The 11,825-nt window shown below is 56.3% G+C and overlaps 1 protein-coding gene across 4 annotated transcripts; it reads left to right on the forward strand.

The window, feature by feature from the left end:
- The first annotated feature begins 7 nt into the window (after positions 1 to 7).
- GRM2 (glutamate metabotropic receptor 2) lies at positions 8 to 11,599 on the forward strand. Of its 4 annotated transcripts, XM_032868192.1 has the most exons (6): positions 8 to 156; positions 2,066 to 2,651; positions 5,063 to 5,900; positions 7,795 to 8,870; positions 10,681 to 10,861; positions 11,101 to 11,599. In XM_032868192.1, the coding sequence occupies exons 2-6, from the start codon at positions 2,202 to 2,204 to the stop codon at positions 11,172 to 11,174; spliced, it is 2,619 nt and encodes an 872-aa protein (XP_032724083.1). In that variant the 5' UTR covers positions 8 to 156; positions 2,066 to 2,201; the 3' UTR covers positions 11,175 to 11,599. The 4 variants fall into 4 exon arrangements, 3 of the variants coding, with proteins under 3 accessions (XP_032724083.1, XP_032724082.1, XP_032724084.1); XR_004383913.1 differs by lacking the exons at positions 8 to 156; positions 11,101 to 11,599 and adding an exon at positions 9,985 to 10,139 and having other exon boundaries at positions 1,498 to 2,651; positions 10,681 to 10,791; XM_032868191.1 differs by lacking the exon at positions 8 to 156 and having other exon boundaries at positions 1,498 to 2,651.
- The last annotated feature ends 226 nt before the right edge of the window (positions 11,600 to 11,825 follow it).

Genomic DNA, 11,825 nt, shown 5'->3' on the forward strand with positions numbered 1-11,825 from the left:
CCAGGGGCGGGGCGGGCCGCGATTGAAAGCGGCCGGGCGAGCGGGCGGGCGGAGAGCGCAGAGCTGCCGAGCGAGGGAGCAAGCCAGCGAGCGAGAGCTGGAACCCTGCGCCCCCGGCTCCTCTCCGTTTCTCCGCGCCGGAGTCGGGCACGCCAGGTAGGGTAAGCCCGTGGTGCCGCGGCCGTAGCCAACCTTATCGATCCTGACCCCATGTCCCGGAGACCCGCGGGGCCCTCGAGTTCTGGGGCTCCCGGGTCGGGGCGTCCAGACAGTGCTGCCGGGAGCTCCTGGAAGCGGGAAGACCGCCCCAGGCATCCTGCCTTTCTTCCCCAGAGAACGCACACCCTGCATCACGTTCTTTCGTTCCTCCTCTCCTTTCATCCTTTGGTCTGTCTTTCTGTGCCTCTGTCTTTGTGTCAGCCTCTGGGGTTCAATCACTCCCTGCCCGGATTTCATTGCCCAGGCCCCCTGGCTGCTCCCCTCTGGGGTTCCGTCTCCCTTCAGGGTATTGTCCCTGTCCGGATTTTGGTCCTGGCTGCCCCTGTGGGAGACTTGTGGTCTTGACCAGTTTGGGCCTCAGCCCCCATCTGGGTCCCTTCCCCATCTGTCCTGGTCTTCATGCTTGCCTCTCTCTCCTGGTTGCCTGGTTGAGCTGCTTCTTTCTGGGTACCCGCAGGATCCAAGTCTCCCTGCCATGGCATGAGGGGGAAGATTAACCCTGAGTTGCTGAGGGGCAAAGTGCAGAATCCCAGTCTCTGTGGCCAGGACACGGGGTCCTTGAACTAGTGGCCATCTTCAGAAGAAGAGGCCTTCTTCAGCCTCAGTTTCCTTCTCCTAGCCTTCCCAAGCCTACATGATTGTGAGAGCCTATGTGGGTTGGCATCTGGGAGCATAGCTGAGATACAAACAAAGCGGAGAATGGAAGAGGGAAGGAGGAGTCCCTGAGGGCTAGGGCCAGGGTGGACAGGATGGGGAGAGGATGAGGATAGGGAGATTAGAGATGGTGACTTTCTCTGCTTGGATCTGAGCTGAAGAAAACACAGGGGCATAAAGTCTCAAACAGCATTCTATGCAGAGCTAAGGTGTCCAAAAGTCTCACCTTGAGCACTGTTTTTCAAATTCTGACCATATGAACTGCCCCTGTCCCTGGGCACATGTATGCTCACATCTGATCTGCTTTCCCTATTGATCTATGATCTAAGATCTATGGCCACTTCAGTGTCCCTCCCTGGGGCCAACCTCTCCACCTTGCTGTCAAATTCCCACAGCCTAGAGTCTCTATTACTTCCACAGGGGGCTCTATGGATTTTTTGTTGTTGTTGTTAAAGATTTTATTTATTTATTTGACAGACAGAGATCACAAGTAGGCAGAGACTCAGGCAGAGAGAGAGAGAGGAGGAAGCAGGCTCCCTGCTGAGCAGAGAACCCGAAGTGGGGCTTGATCCCAGGACCCTGAGATCATGACCTGAGCCAAAGGCAGAGCCACCCAGGCGCCCCGGCTCTATGGATTTTTAAGAACTAGGGGCTAGGACCCTTGGGTGCTTACCTGGGCTTGGGTCCCTCTAGGAGTTGGAAACTACCCTTTGGAGACTTTTCCTTCCCTCTTCCCTGGTGGGTTTCAGCCACAGTGGCCCATCTCTGGAAATGCAAGGCTCAGGATAGGGACTAGACCCCTAAGTTTATACTCTACCCTGGCCCCTGCTGCAAAGGCATAGACTTAGGAGTCCTGGGAAGTTTGTGCAAGGTCTTGGGAATTCTTTCATTCATAACAGGATTGGTGTTGGTTGGGGTCTCCTGACTTCTGTCTAGTCCTCTACTCTCTGCCTCCCTCCCTTTATGCTGAGTATGCAATGGACACAGAGCCTATCTATAGACCCAGATCAGGGCAAAGCTGAGAAACAGGCCAAGGGGTGTCTGTGAGCTTCTCAGCCTAGTTTGTGATACTATGTATCCCTGGATCCCTAGAAAAAAGTTCCAAGGGAAGGGAATTGGGGAAGGCAGAGTCAGAAAGGTAGCTACTCTTCGGGTTCCACTTCTCCCTGTTTGTCTGTCTCTTTCTCTGCAGGAGCTGGGCCCCTTCTTAATTCTCTTCCTGCCTGTCCTTTCCTGGTCCCTGTTTCCTCCTTTCTTTGCCTTTGCTGCTTCTACCCTCATCCCCTGGAGGCCCAGGTCTGCTGGACACATCCATCCCCTTTGGGACTATGGGATCACTGCTTGGGCTTCTGGCACTGCTGCTGCTTTGGGGCGCTGTGGCTGAGGGCCCCACCAAGAAGGTGCTGACCCTGGAGGGGGATCTGGTCCTGGGTGGGCTGTTCCCGGTACACCAGAAGGGTGGCCCAGCAGAGGAGTGTGGGCCTGTCAATGAGCATCGAGGGATCCAGCGCCTGGAGGCCATGCTTTTTGCATTGGACCGCATCAACCGTGACCCACACCTGCTCCCGGGTGTGCGTCTAGGTGCGCACATCCTCGACAGCTGCTCCAAGGACACACACGCCCTGGAGCAGGCACTCGACTTCGTGCGTGCGTCGCTTAGCCGTGGTGCCGACGGCTCACACCACATCTGCCCTGACGGCTCTTATGCCACCCACGGTGATGCTCCCACTGCCATCACTGGTGTCATTGGCGGCTCCTACAGTGATGTCTCCATCCAGGTACGTGGAGGCTGCCCACCTAGGGGCTAGGGAGGGAATCTGGAGGCGGGGCCCAGAATTCCCTTTGAGCAGGGGCACCAGGCTGCCATGCATTGGAAAAGGGGCTAGGAGCTTTTCCTTTGAGTAGCTTTTTGTCGAATACTAAGAAAGTGCCCCTGTCACATAATGGGGCTTGATTTTTAGAGATTGTATAAGGAAAACAGCCCGGTTCTATCCTTCACACACACACACACACACACACACACACACACACACACACCCCTGAGGTTAAACAGCCCTGGGAAGCTTAGTAGCCAGGCCTCTTGAGTCAGAACTCCAGGTTTGAACCCTGGCTTCCCTATACACTATGTGACTCTGGACATTATTTCTCCTTTCTGTGCCTCCATTTCCTCCTTAGAGACTAACAGGACTCAGAATGCTTGCCACTCTTAGGGTTGTGGTAGAAATTTACATGCAAAGCATGTATCAGAGGCATGCTCAGAAGTAGCTGCTGTTACTAGTACCCTGTTTTATAAATGGGGAAACTGAGGCTTGAAGAGAGACAGGTGCTGGCAAAGTGGAGACATTCCCCTCGGGCTCTTGCCCAAGGATCTCCAGCTCTGTCAGATCATCTCTCCATGGGCTAGAAAGGGGTGGAAGATAGAAGCCAGGAGCAGCCCAGGGAAGAGAAACAGGTAGGGACCCCAGAGGAAGAGAAGCCAAATGTGTGTGGCAGGGGGAGGGTCCCCTAGAGTCTTCAGGGTGTCCAGGATTTGAAGGGATGGCAAGGTGAGGGACCCTCCCTCTTCCTGCTTTCTCATGAGAGATAAGCAGAGGGTACTGGCCCAGCTGATACACCTGGGCATACCTGGCTGCTTTAGCCCGGGTGGGATCCTCCCCCTCCCGGACCGGGTCCCGCTTCGTAGGTGGACCCTTACCTGCCTGGTGCCCAGAATGGGCTGCCAGATGAGGCCAGAACTGGGATCAGAGTCGGGATTTGCAAGGAGGGCCTCGGCCGGTACTTTAGCTTCTTTTAGGAGGCCAGCTGAGGGCACTGCAATCAGAGGCAGGGCCGGGACCCCTGACCTGGAATCCTTATTCAGGAGAAATGAGGCAGGAGTCTGAACCATGGAGGTAGCTTCTGGCCTGGGATCAGGGACGCCTGCTCATCCCCCTACCACAGTCAGCGAATTACCAGTTCTGCTAGTCCCAGCTAACAGGAGGTGGCCGGTAGCAGCTTGGACAGGTGTGGCTGGCCAGCACACACATCTGCCACCTCCCACCTGATGTCTTCAGGGGCCTTGGGGATGCTTTCCTAGCACCCATCCTCTCCATAGTTCTCTAGGGCTCCATGCATCATCTCCAGGAGCTCAGTTACCTTCCTCCCACCCCAAGCTGTCTGCCTCCTGTAGTGGGGCCCACACTTCAACATCGGTTTGCTTTTTCCTTGTCTGAGTCAAAACAAGGCTCAGCCCTTCATCCTTAGGCTGCACCTGCCTGTTCATCATTCCTCCTCATTCCTGCCTCCTGCCCAGATCCCTCTCATCTTCCATATGTCAGGCACTGTGGCCTCACAGGCATTCTCATTTTTATCTGCTCAGCAACCTTGTCAGGCATGAATGAGAAACTGAGGCTCAGGGAGGTTTGCTAAAGTTCCCAGGGCCATAGAGGCAGAAGGTACAAGAGGAGAGGGCACTGAGACTGTCACAGTAATGGCCTATGCCCAGATGCAAAGACAGGACCTAACTCCCTGCCATGGAAACTGGGCTTTGTCCTGCTCTCACCTACCCAACACACCAGGTCCTTGTCTGGAACCCACTCTTGGGGGCAGGGCCCAGGCAGACAGTGGTAAGCAGGAAGCCTTATTTATTTTGAGCTCACCCGTCCAAAGGAGACCAACTCCTGGCCTCTCAGGCCCATAGGGCCCACAGATCTGGGCCTTCTTTCTTGGGGAAGCCTTTTCCCTCTTTCTCCATCATTCCATGAGGATGGACTCTGGAGAAGGGATAGCTTTTCCAGATAGGTAGAGAACCTAAGAGCCTTGAGCATCCCATATGCCAGCTAGTGTCCCCCGCCCCTGCCATGTGCAGCCAAGTGCCAGCCTCTTCCCCGTTTCAGGATTCTCTTGCCTCCCTACTTTTGCTACTGCTAAGCATCTGAAGGGGGACAGTAGAGGGGTTCTCATGTGGCTCAGGAGCCTGGTGCCTCAGCCCTAGGTCCTCTCTCTCCTAGCCCTTGGGAAGGGGTGGAAAACTCCCTGCCCCCGCCTCCAAGGGAAGACATATCAAGACAGGATAGAGGTTTTTGGGGTGAGGGAGATGGCAAGGCTGACTACATAGACACTTGATCCCAAGGTCAAGTAGCTGTGAAGAGCACATCTGTCTGAGTTTGATCTGATCTCTGATCCTTGCTGGCTCTGCCCCCTCCCCCAGGTGGCCAACCTCCTGCGGCTGTTTCAGATTCCACAGATCAGCTATGCCTCCACCAGTGCCAAGCTGAGCGACAAGTCCCGCTATGACTACTTTGCCCGCACAGTGCCCCCCGACTTCTTCCAAGCCAAGGCCATGGCTGAGATCCTCCGCTTCTTCAACTGGACCTATGTGTCCACTGTAGCTTCTGAGGGCGACTATGGCGAGACAGGCATCGAAGCCTTTGAGCTAGAGGCCCGTGCCCGCAACATCTGCGTGGCCACCTCGGAGAAGGTGGGCCGTGCCATGAGCCGCGCGGCCTTTGAGGGTGTGGTGCGAGCCCTGCTGCAGAAGCCCAGCGCCCGCGTGGCTGTCCTGTTCACCCGTTCCGAGGATGCACGGGAGCTCCTCGCGGCCACCCAGCGCCTCAATGCCAGCTTCACCTGGGTGGCCAGCGATGGCTGGGGGGCACTGGAGAGCGTGGTGGCCGGCAGCGAGGGGGCCGCTGAGGGCGCCATCACTATCGAGCTGGCCTCTTATCCCATCAGCGACTTTGCCTCCTACTTCCAGAGCCTGGACCCCTGGAACAATAGCCGGAACCCCTGGTTCCGGGAGTTCTGGGAGCAGAGGTTCCACTGCAGCTTTCGGCAGCGAGATTGCGCCGCCCACTCGCTGCGGGCGGTGCCTTTTGAGCAAGAGTCCAAGATCATGTTCGTGGTCAATGCGGTTTATGCCATGGCCCACGCTCTGCACAACATGCACCGATCCCTCTGCCCCAACACCACCCAGCTCTGCGATGCCATGCGGCCTGTCAACGGGCGCCGCCTCTACAAGGACTTTGTGCTGAACGTCAAGTTTGATGGTAATGGGGCTGGCCAGTGGCTACCAGGCTCTTGCCCTTTGCAGGGTGAGAGGGACGGGCCCTCAGGTTCCATTAACTGGCTAAGAGAATGTAACCTATAGCAAGTCAGGGAGCCCCCCAGGGGCCGGCATAGCCAGGACAAGGATGGCTAGACAGAGGGCACTCCCACCGGAGCCGGGACTGGGGTTCCTCTTTCTGGCCTGGTCCTACACTTTGAGGGTCTCTAGTTCCTGCTTGGGTCTTGTTCTCTTTTTCTCCCCTGCCTCTTTATCATGCAGGGAGCAGGCACTGGGGGGCCTCAAGCCCATTCTCGGGCAGGTAAACAGTGAGAGTCAGAATAAGGGTGGGTTGAGAGTGAGCATCAGGGGACACTCCATTTTCTGGGAAAATTCTATTCTTTGACCTGATTTTTTTTAAGGTGGCCACAGTCTCCACCAAAATTTGTTTTTATAGACATTTATTAATATTTAATTTATTTATTTGAGAGCGAATGAGTACACAAGTGGGAGGAGGGGAAGAGGGCAAAGCAGGGTCCTCACTGAGCAGGGAGCCATGATCCCAGGACCCCAGGACCACGACCTGAGCCAGACAGATGCTCAACCGACTTAGCCATCCAGGTGCCCCTATAGACTTTTAAAAATATATTTATTTAATTATTTTAGAGAGAGAAAGTGCACATGAGTGGGGGCAGAGAGAGAGGGAGAGAAGCAGCCTCCCTACTGAGCACGGAGCCTGATGCGGGGCTGGCTCTCACGACCTGAGATCATGACCTGGGCCAAAATCAACAGATGCTTAGCTGATGAGCCACCCTGAAGCCCCACCCTGAAGCTGCACCATTCACCATGGGCCCTTAAACACAAAACTTATTTTAATCAGCATTCCAGCTTTATGAACGATAAATGCCTCAGAATTGTCACTATGCTGTGGGGAGCATCACTGTGGGTGCAGTGGGGGAGGGTCGGGGCTCCCAAAACCTAGTGGCCCAGGGTTAAGACAAATAATAATTCCAATGAAATTGACATTCGGAGTTGTGGGAAACTGGAGGAGAGGTTGGGATTGGTTCAGGTGCCTCAGGTTGCTGTTAGAGCAAGGCTCCATTCAGCCCGCTGGGCCGGGTGGGATATATGGGAGGGCTCGAGTTGGATGCTGAGGACTTTGAGGCTGGCTGGAAGGAGCAGGCCAGCCTCCAGGCTGCACCATTCACCATGGGCCCTTAAACACATCATCTGCTAGTGTGAACCCCAACTTCTCACTGGGATGTGGGATGACATGGGTCCTGCTTCTTCCTGAGCTTGGCTGGGAGATGTGAGGTTCCTGGGCAAGGGGAGATGGGGAATGAAAGAGTCTCATGAGCTGCCCGCTGAGCACATCCTGGAGAACATCAGTGGTTAGAGGTGATCACTGATGTTGGGGTTCAGCTAGCAGTGGGGTCAGTATTAGGACTAGAGGGGCTGGCTTATTATTGGGAAGATTAAGTGGGGCCAGGACTGGACCTGAGGCTGAGTTCCGCTGTGAGGGAGTCCATATTAAGTCTGGGGAGAGGGCTGTGGTGTGTATTGTGATAAGGTTGGGGTCTGGATTGGAAGGTATTGGAGACTATGTATAAGGCTAGGTTTTGGGGAGTCATGGTTGGGGGTTGGTATGGGCATTAGTTTTGTGGAGATGCCTGGGCTTTGAGGTTGCGATTTTATTTGGGGTTTAGAGTTGAGATTTGTGGTAGTTTCTCATTTAGAAAAATGGCTGTTCGGGGGAAGGCCAGCTTTAGTGTTGGGGTGAGGCTTGGAAGAACAAGGATTGGCCTCAGGTCTGGGGTTTGGGTTCCATGTAGGGTGACGGTTGAGGTCACATCAAGATTACCCACCAATTCCACCTTCTCTTTCCTCCCCAACTCCAGCCCCCTTCCGCCCGGCTGACACGCAGAGTGAGGTTCGCTTTGACCGCTTTGGTGATGGCATTGGACGCTACAATATCTTCACGTATCTGCGGGCAGGCAGTGGGCGCTACCGCTATCAGAAGGTGGGCTACTGGGCAGAAGGCCTGACCCTGGACACCAGCCTTATCCCGTGGGCCTCACCCTCGGCCGGCCCCCTGCCAGCCTCTCGCTGCAGTGAGCCCTGTCTCCAGAATGAGGTGAAGAGCGTGCAGCCGGGAGAGGTCTGCTGCTGGCTGTGTATCCCATGCCAGCCGTACGAGTACCGGCTGGACGAGTTCACGTGCGCTGACTGTGGCCTGGGCTACTGGCCCAACGCCAGCCTAACTGGCTGCTTCGAGCTGCCCCAGGAGTACATCCGCTGGGGCGATGCCTGGGCCGTGGGACCCGTCACCATCGCCTGCCTGGGAGCCTTGGCCACCCTCTTTGTGCTGGGGGTCTTTGTGCGGCACAATGCCACGCCAGTGGTCAAGGCCTCGGGCCGGGAGCTCTGCTACATCCTGCTGGGCGGTGTCTTCCTCTGCTACTGCATGACCTTCGTCTTCATTGCCAAGCCGTCCACAGTGGTGTGCACCTTACGGCGCCTTGGTTTGGGCACCGCCTTCTCTGTCTGCTACTCAGCCCTGCTCACCAAGACCAACCGCATTGCACGCATCTTCGGCGGGGCCCGGGAGGGAGCCCAGCGGCCACGCTTCATCAGCCCGGCCTCGCAGGTGGCCATCTGCCTGGCGCTTATCTCGGGCCAGCTGCTCATTGTGGCCGCCTGGCTGGTGGTGGAGGCACCGGGCACGGGCAAGGAGACAGCCCCAGAGCGGCGGGAGGTGGTGACATTGCGCTGCAACCATAGAGATGCAAGCATGCTGGGCTCACTCGCCTACAACGTGCTCCTCATCGCACTCTGCACGCTCTATGCCTTCAAGACCCGCAAGTGCCCCGAGAACTTCAACGAGGCCAAGTTCATAGGCTTTACCATGTACACCACTTGCATCATCTGGCTGGCCTTCCTGCCCATCTTCTATGTCACTTCCAGTGATTACCGGGTAAGCTACTGGCAACGAGCGGCCGTGGGGGGTGGGGCAGCACTGGACCTTCTGTTTCCCAGTCTCTTGTTTACTCTTCTGATCATTCTGAGGCTCCAAAGAGGCTAAATGCTCACCCAGGGGCACACAGCTTACGGTGACCCAGTTGGGACTGGACCCCAGGGGGAGGTAGGAAGGTTGAGTGGGGCCTTAGGCAATGGCCAAGGAAGTGGAGGAGTTAGAGCTCAGATTTTGGGACTCGGATGTCACCCTCTAAGCTCGAGGAGATGTGTGTGCTCATATATGCCTAAATGAGCCTCCCTACTCCCCTGAGGGGCTGGCTGCAGAAGGGGAGAACCAGTCCAGTGGGTGGGCAATCAGGGCATCAACTAAAGAACTAAGTCAGGAAATGTTGCTGACTTGTTTAGGTTGACAAATGTCCTAGTAAGAGCAGGCAAGAGGAAGGTGTGTATATGGGGTGTGTGTGTGGGTGTGTGTGTGCGCACGCATGCACGCGCACACACATGCAGAGAGAATCCTGGAGGGCTTCTTGGAAGAGGAGTCCTTGAACTGGGCTCTGCAGGACAGGGAGGTTTGAATAGGTTGGATGGGGAAGATAGTGGGGGGCAGCCAGTACAGAGGCTGACTGGAGCAGAGGGTGTGCATTGACCCCCCTCACTGAGGAGGTGAGGCACAAATGGTGGAAAGTGGGCAGAGGTGAGAGTAAGGAAAGAGGGAATGGAAATAGCAGGACTATCAGACCATGCAGCCCCAGAGGGCACAATGCTCTGAAGCCCCTCAGAGCTGTGCAGTGTGGCCTGGTGCCCCCTGGATCAGGGAAGGCAGAGAGGGTGAAGCCCAGAGCGGCAGCAGATCTGGGATGGAGGGCTGAGGAAGGAGCAAGCAGGTGGAAACTCTACCCCAATTGGTGGCTTGCAGGCAAAGTTCCAACTGGCACTGAGTGTCTCAGTAGGTCTCCCCAGCTTCAAGGGGGCAATGGCTGCTTCAGATGGGGTGGTCAGGGAAGGCCTCTTGGAGGAGGTGACAGGTGAGCTGAGCTCTGAACAATAGGAGGATCATCTTGGTGAGTCCTCATGATGCTGGAGTAAACTCCGTGGCTCTCCCCATTTTACAGACGAAGAAACGGAGACTCAGGGAGGTTCAATCCCTTGCCTAAGGTCATTCAGCTTGGGAGTGTAGAGCAGGGTCTGAACTGACAATCTTAACAATTAAAGGAGCAGGAAAATCAAGACAAGAGCCCCTGCAAAGGCCCTTTCCCCCAGGACAGAGGTATGGTGGGCAGTGCTGGGGGCCAGGGCTGCTGGGCTTGGCTGCTGTTGCACCTGCTGGGCCACCTGCCTGGTTGGTGGAGGCCAGCGCTGGGGAGGGAATCTGCTCTGACTCAGCCTGCATTTGCATATGATTTGCATTTGCATGCCAATCCTAGGTGGTTAAGGACCAACCTGGACACGCACACAGTACCCACGCGTGCACACAGGTTCCTACGCGCACACTCCTACACACACACACACACCTGCACACATATGCATGGAGAGACACACACACACACCAGCACACACACTCCAGTGCACACACATGCCCCTGCACCCCTGCATGTTCACCCCCTCAGCTGGAATTTTCATCTCCCCGGGAAGGTGGTCCACAGGCTGACGCTGGGACTGTGCCCACTTTCCTAGAAATCCTTTGGTGCTTGGTGAATGGACCAAGGCCCAGCATTGGATGCTTACCCACCCCCCCGCCTCCTGGCAACCCCCCCCAGCTCGGGCATGGGTCCTGGGGCCAGACTCATCCTTGACTTCCCCCATCCCAGGTACAGACCACCACCATGTGCGTGTCAGTCAGCCTCAGCGGCTCGGTGGTGCTCGGCTGTCTCTTTGCGCCCAAGCTTCACATCATCCTTTTCCAGCCGCAGAAGAACGTGGTTAGCCACCGCACACCCACCAGCCGGTTCAGCAGCGCCACCACCAGGGCCAGCTCCAGCCTTGCCCAAGGTCAGCGTTCACCCCGAGCAGTCCTTGGTCTGCCTCAGCTCTTCCACCAGGGGGCCCACTCCTTGGGTTGCTGGGATTCTTTGGCTGGAGGCAGAGGGTTCCTGAGATGAGGCTGGCCAGGAGAGGGAGGGGTGACAGAGGAGGAAGCCTCCCTCCACACTCCTGCCTCCTCTGCTGCCCGTTCTCCGGGAAGGACAAAGGGCCTTGGATTGGCCCCAATCTCTGGCTTCCTTTCCTAGGGTCTGGCTCCCAGTTTGTCCCCACCGTTTGCAACGGCCGGGAGGTGGTAGATTCAACAACATCGTCGCTTTGAGGACCCCGCATTCCTGTCCCGACACAGCTGCTCCCTGGGACCCGGTGCAGATCTGCATCCAGGGCTGGGAGGAAGTCAGCTAGAGCACTGCAATAAGGCCAGTCCCATGCCCGCCCCCAAGCCACTCTCCCACTGACTCCAGCCCTTCAGAGTCAGAAGTCAGGGTCCTTGGCCCAGGAGCCTCTGCAACAGCCACCAACTGTCCTTGCAGCCTGTCCCCTCCTTGCTAGGCCCAGACTTGGAAGGGAGCAAGCCAGGGTCTACCAGGCCCTGGAACAAGAAGGCTGAGGACTGCTGGCCCCAATTCCCAATCAGCAAAGGTGCTTCCAGCCCTGCCCCTCCCTCCTCCTAGGGCCTTTTTAATTTTTTACATAAGTTATTCCGGGATGGGGAGGAGGGTTCTTGTGGGGGGCATCCCTCCCCCTGCATAGCAGCATAGTAGTTTGTCCTGTGGTTTATTTTGTACTATCTGTAAATAAAGTGTCTTTATTTAAAAAAAAAAAAATCATTCATTGCCTTTGGCCCAGGGAGACCCCTCAGTGCTCTCCAGAGCCTCCCGACCTTCCTTTCGACAGTATTTGTTAACTCTGCTCTGTGCCAGATGCTAGGATCTGGGGGTGAGCAAGACAGATGCAGCCTTACATGATGGGG

The sequence above is a fragment of the Lontra canadensis genome, unplaced genomic scaffold (genome assembly GCF_010015895.1).
Source record: "Lontra canadensis isolate GAN:19392208 unplaced genomic scaffold, GSC_riverotter_1.0 scaffold35, whole genome shotgun sequence".
NCBI lineage: Eukaryota > Metazoa > Chordata > Mammalia > Carnivora > Mustelidae > Lontra > Lontra canadensis.

What these genes read in the sequence shown, in the direction of transcription:
- GRM2 (XM_032868192.1), top strand. Translation starts at nt 2,202, where the DNA reads ATGGGATCACTGCTTGGGCTTCTGGCACTGCTGCTGCTTTGGGGCGCT. An exon ending in GCTGAACGTCAAGTTTGATG is followed by an intron (nt 5,901 to 7,794) that starts GTAATGGGGCTG and finishes CCCCAACTCCAG; the next exon opens with CCCCCTTCCGCCCGGCTGAC. An exon ending in TCACTTCCAGTGATTACCGG is followed by an intron (nt 8,871 to 10,680) that starts GTAAGCTACTGG and finishes CCCCCATCCCAG; the next exon opens with GTACAGACCACCACCATGTG.